This window comes from Chrysochloris asiatica, unplaced genomic scaffold, assembly GCF_000296735.1.
Source record: "Chrysochloris asiatica unplaced genomic scaffold, ChrAsi1.0 scaffold00014, whole genome shotgun sequence".
Lineage (NCBI taxonomy): Eukaryota > Metazoa > Chordata > Mammalia > Afrosoricida > Chrysochloridae > Chrysochloris > Chrysochloris asiatica.
This window is the reverse complement of record NW_006408532.1, coordinates 8,266,763-8,268,968: the sequence shown is the minus strand read 5'-3', so window position 1 is coordinate 8,268,968 and position 2,206 is coordinate 8,266,763. Positions and strand designations below refer to the sequence as shown.

The 2,206-nt window shown below is 58.5% G+C and overlaps 1 protein-coding gene across 1 annotated transcript in view; it reads left to right on the top strand.

The window, feature by feature from the left end:
• The window catches only part of IER5L (immediate early response 5-like), a 1,228-nt gene extending 556 nt beyond the window's left edge, over positions 1-672 (top strand). The window contains exon 2 of the mRNA XM_006834986.1: positions 3-672. Coding sequence (XP_006835049.1) covers positions 3-672 — 670 coding nt within the window. The remainder of the gene's footprint in view (positions 1-2) is intronic.
• The last annotated feature ends 1,534 nt before the right edge of the window (positions 673-2,206 follow it).

The following is a 2,206-nucleotide window of genomic DNA, read 5'->3' as shown; positions in this document are numbered from 1 at the left end:
CCTGCGCCGCTGCCGCCGCCTGCGCCCGCCACTCTCTGCCCGCGGGACCCTCGCACCTCGGCCGGCTGCTCCTCGCCCTCCGCGCCCCCAGGGTCCGCCCCTTCAGCCGCCACTGCCGCCTCCCCGCCAGTCTCCCCGGCCCCCTCCTCTTCCCCGGGCTTCTACCGGAGCGCGTACCCGGCACCCTCGGACTTCGGTGTGCATTGCAGCAGCCAGACCACCGTGCTGGACCTGGACACTCACGTGGTGACCACAGTGGAGAACGGTTACTTGCACCAGGACTGCTGCGCCTCCGCCCACTGCCCCTGCTGTGGCCACGGAGCCCCGGGACCGGGCCTGGCGCCCGGAGGCGGTTGCAAGCGCAAGTATTACCCGGGCCAGGAGGAGGAGGACGACGACGAAGAAGAAGCGGACGAGTTGGGGGCCGAGCCCCCCGGAGGCGCTCCGTTCGCCCCCTGCAAGCGCGCCCGCTTCGAGGACTTCTGCCCGGACGCGTCCCCGGACGCGTCCAACATCTCAAACTTGATCTCCATCTTTGGCTCGGGCTTCTCCGGGCTGGTGAACCGACAGCCGGACTCCTCGGAGCAGCCGCCGCCGCTCAACGGGCAGCTGTGCGCCAAGCAGGCGCTCGCCAGCCTCGGCGCCTGGACTCGAGCCATTGTCGCCTTCTAGGGACCCTCGAAGGCGCGGGGCCCCGGGGCCCTGCGGGGCTGGGGCCAAACAAAGACTCCGGCAAAGGGCGAGAGAAGGGAGTGAGCGAGCGCCCAGCCACTCGGGGCTGACCTGAAGGCGAGCACTGGGAGGCGGCTGATGTTTTATAAATTGTAAAATAAAAAAAAAGAAATATAAGATCTTGGACTTTATTTTTGCAGAGAGAAAAAAAAAACCCGCCTATTTAAATATGCTTTGTGTTTCTCCTACTCTTTTTTTTTCTTTTTATTGTAGTGATTGCAGTGGTGTTTAGCGAGGAGCCAGCCACGTGAGGCAGGGCTGCTGCCCGGAGGAGGTACCGGGCAGCCGGGGGCGAGGCAGGACGCTCAGGCCACCCGGACGCGCCGGGGGCGCAGCGCAGGAGGGCGCGGGACCAGGGACGCCAATTCTAATCAGTTGTCAGACCCAGGAAGCCAGGCGCTCGTTTCTCCCAAGTCCCTCAGTGGGGTGAGGAATGGGTCTTGTGAAATACTGAGTAAAAACAAAGACAAATTCTATCTCCGAAAGGGACGTTTGGGTCACATTTCCTCTCTGGGGGCGGCCTCCAAAGTTCTCAAAATGAGGAGGCAGAAATGAAAACACTTCAACTTTTTTTCTTTTCTTCCCGGGGCGGGTATCTTGAATTCCTCCTCTCTCCGCCCCTCTGGCTCCTGTCTCTTTCCCTCCCCCACCCGTCTCCCAGATTTGGGGGTGGGGGTGGTGTCCGACACCCCGACACTCACAGACTGTTTGGGGAAGGGGTGGGGGGGCGGGCTCGATGGACTACATTTCCCATCATGCCTAGCACTGCGGTCCTCACTAAACAAAAAAGGAAGTCGATTCCTTCACCTGGATCCCAGCGGCCCCGGGGGAGGGAGGGGCCGGGACCAGCGACTGCTTTGGAGACTTTTCACTAAGTTCCTGGTCAGACGTGTTTGTGTTTGCTTCTAAGTTGCACTGTCCTGATTCAGCCTTCGGTTGCATTTCATGAAACCAGCATTGTTCGAGCCTGTGAGAAACCAGTCCTGTGTTTTCAGCTCGATAGATTTTGTTTAAATTGAAGAGCCTTTTGTTGTAAAAAGGTGGGGTTCATCTACAACCCCTCTGGCCTTCTGCCATCAGCACCGTGTGGACCTCAAAACAAGTTGCCAACCCATCCTTTCTCGGCCCTTCTCCCTCGTTCCTCTGTATATTTGTGCATACTTAATTGTATATCACCGGGTAAAACTGTTCAGATTATTGTTTTCAATTTATAATCTTAATAAAAAATCAATTATAGAGGACGGTGGTGGCTTGTTTTCAGAGCGGCCTGAGGGTATGGGAAGGATAGATGTGGTGGGGAGAGACACACACACAAACACCCACACGAACCCCAGCTCTTCTGGGTTGGGGCGGGTGGGATCAGTCCACATCCGCAGGGCCGGGAAAGGGGGTCAAGGTTGGGAAATGCTGGGGATAAAACGGATACTGTGAGCTCCAAGCCCTCTCTCCTCAGTGGGACCTGCCCCCCGTGGCA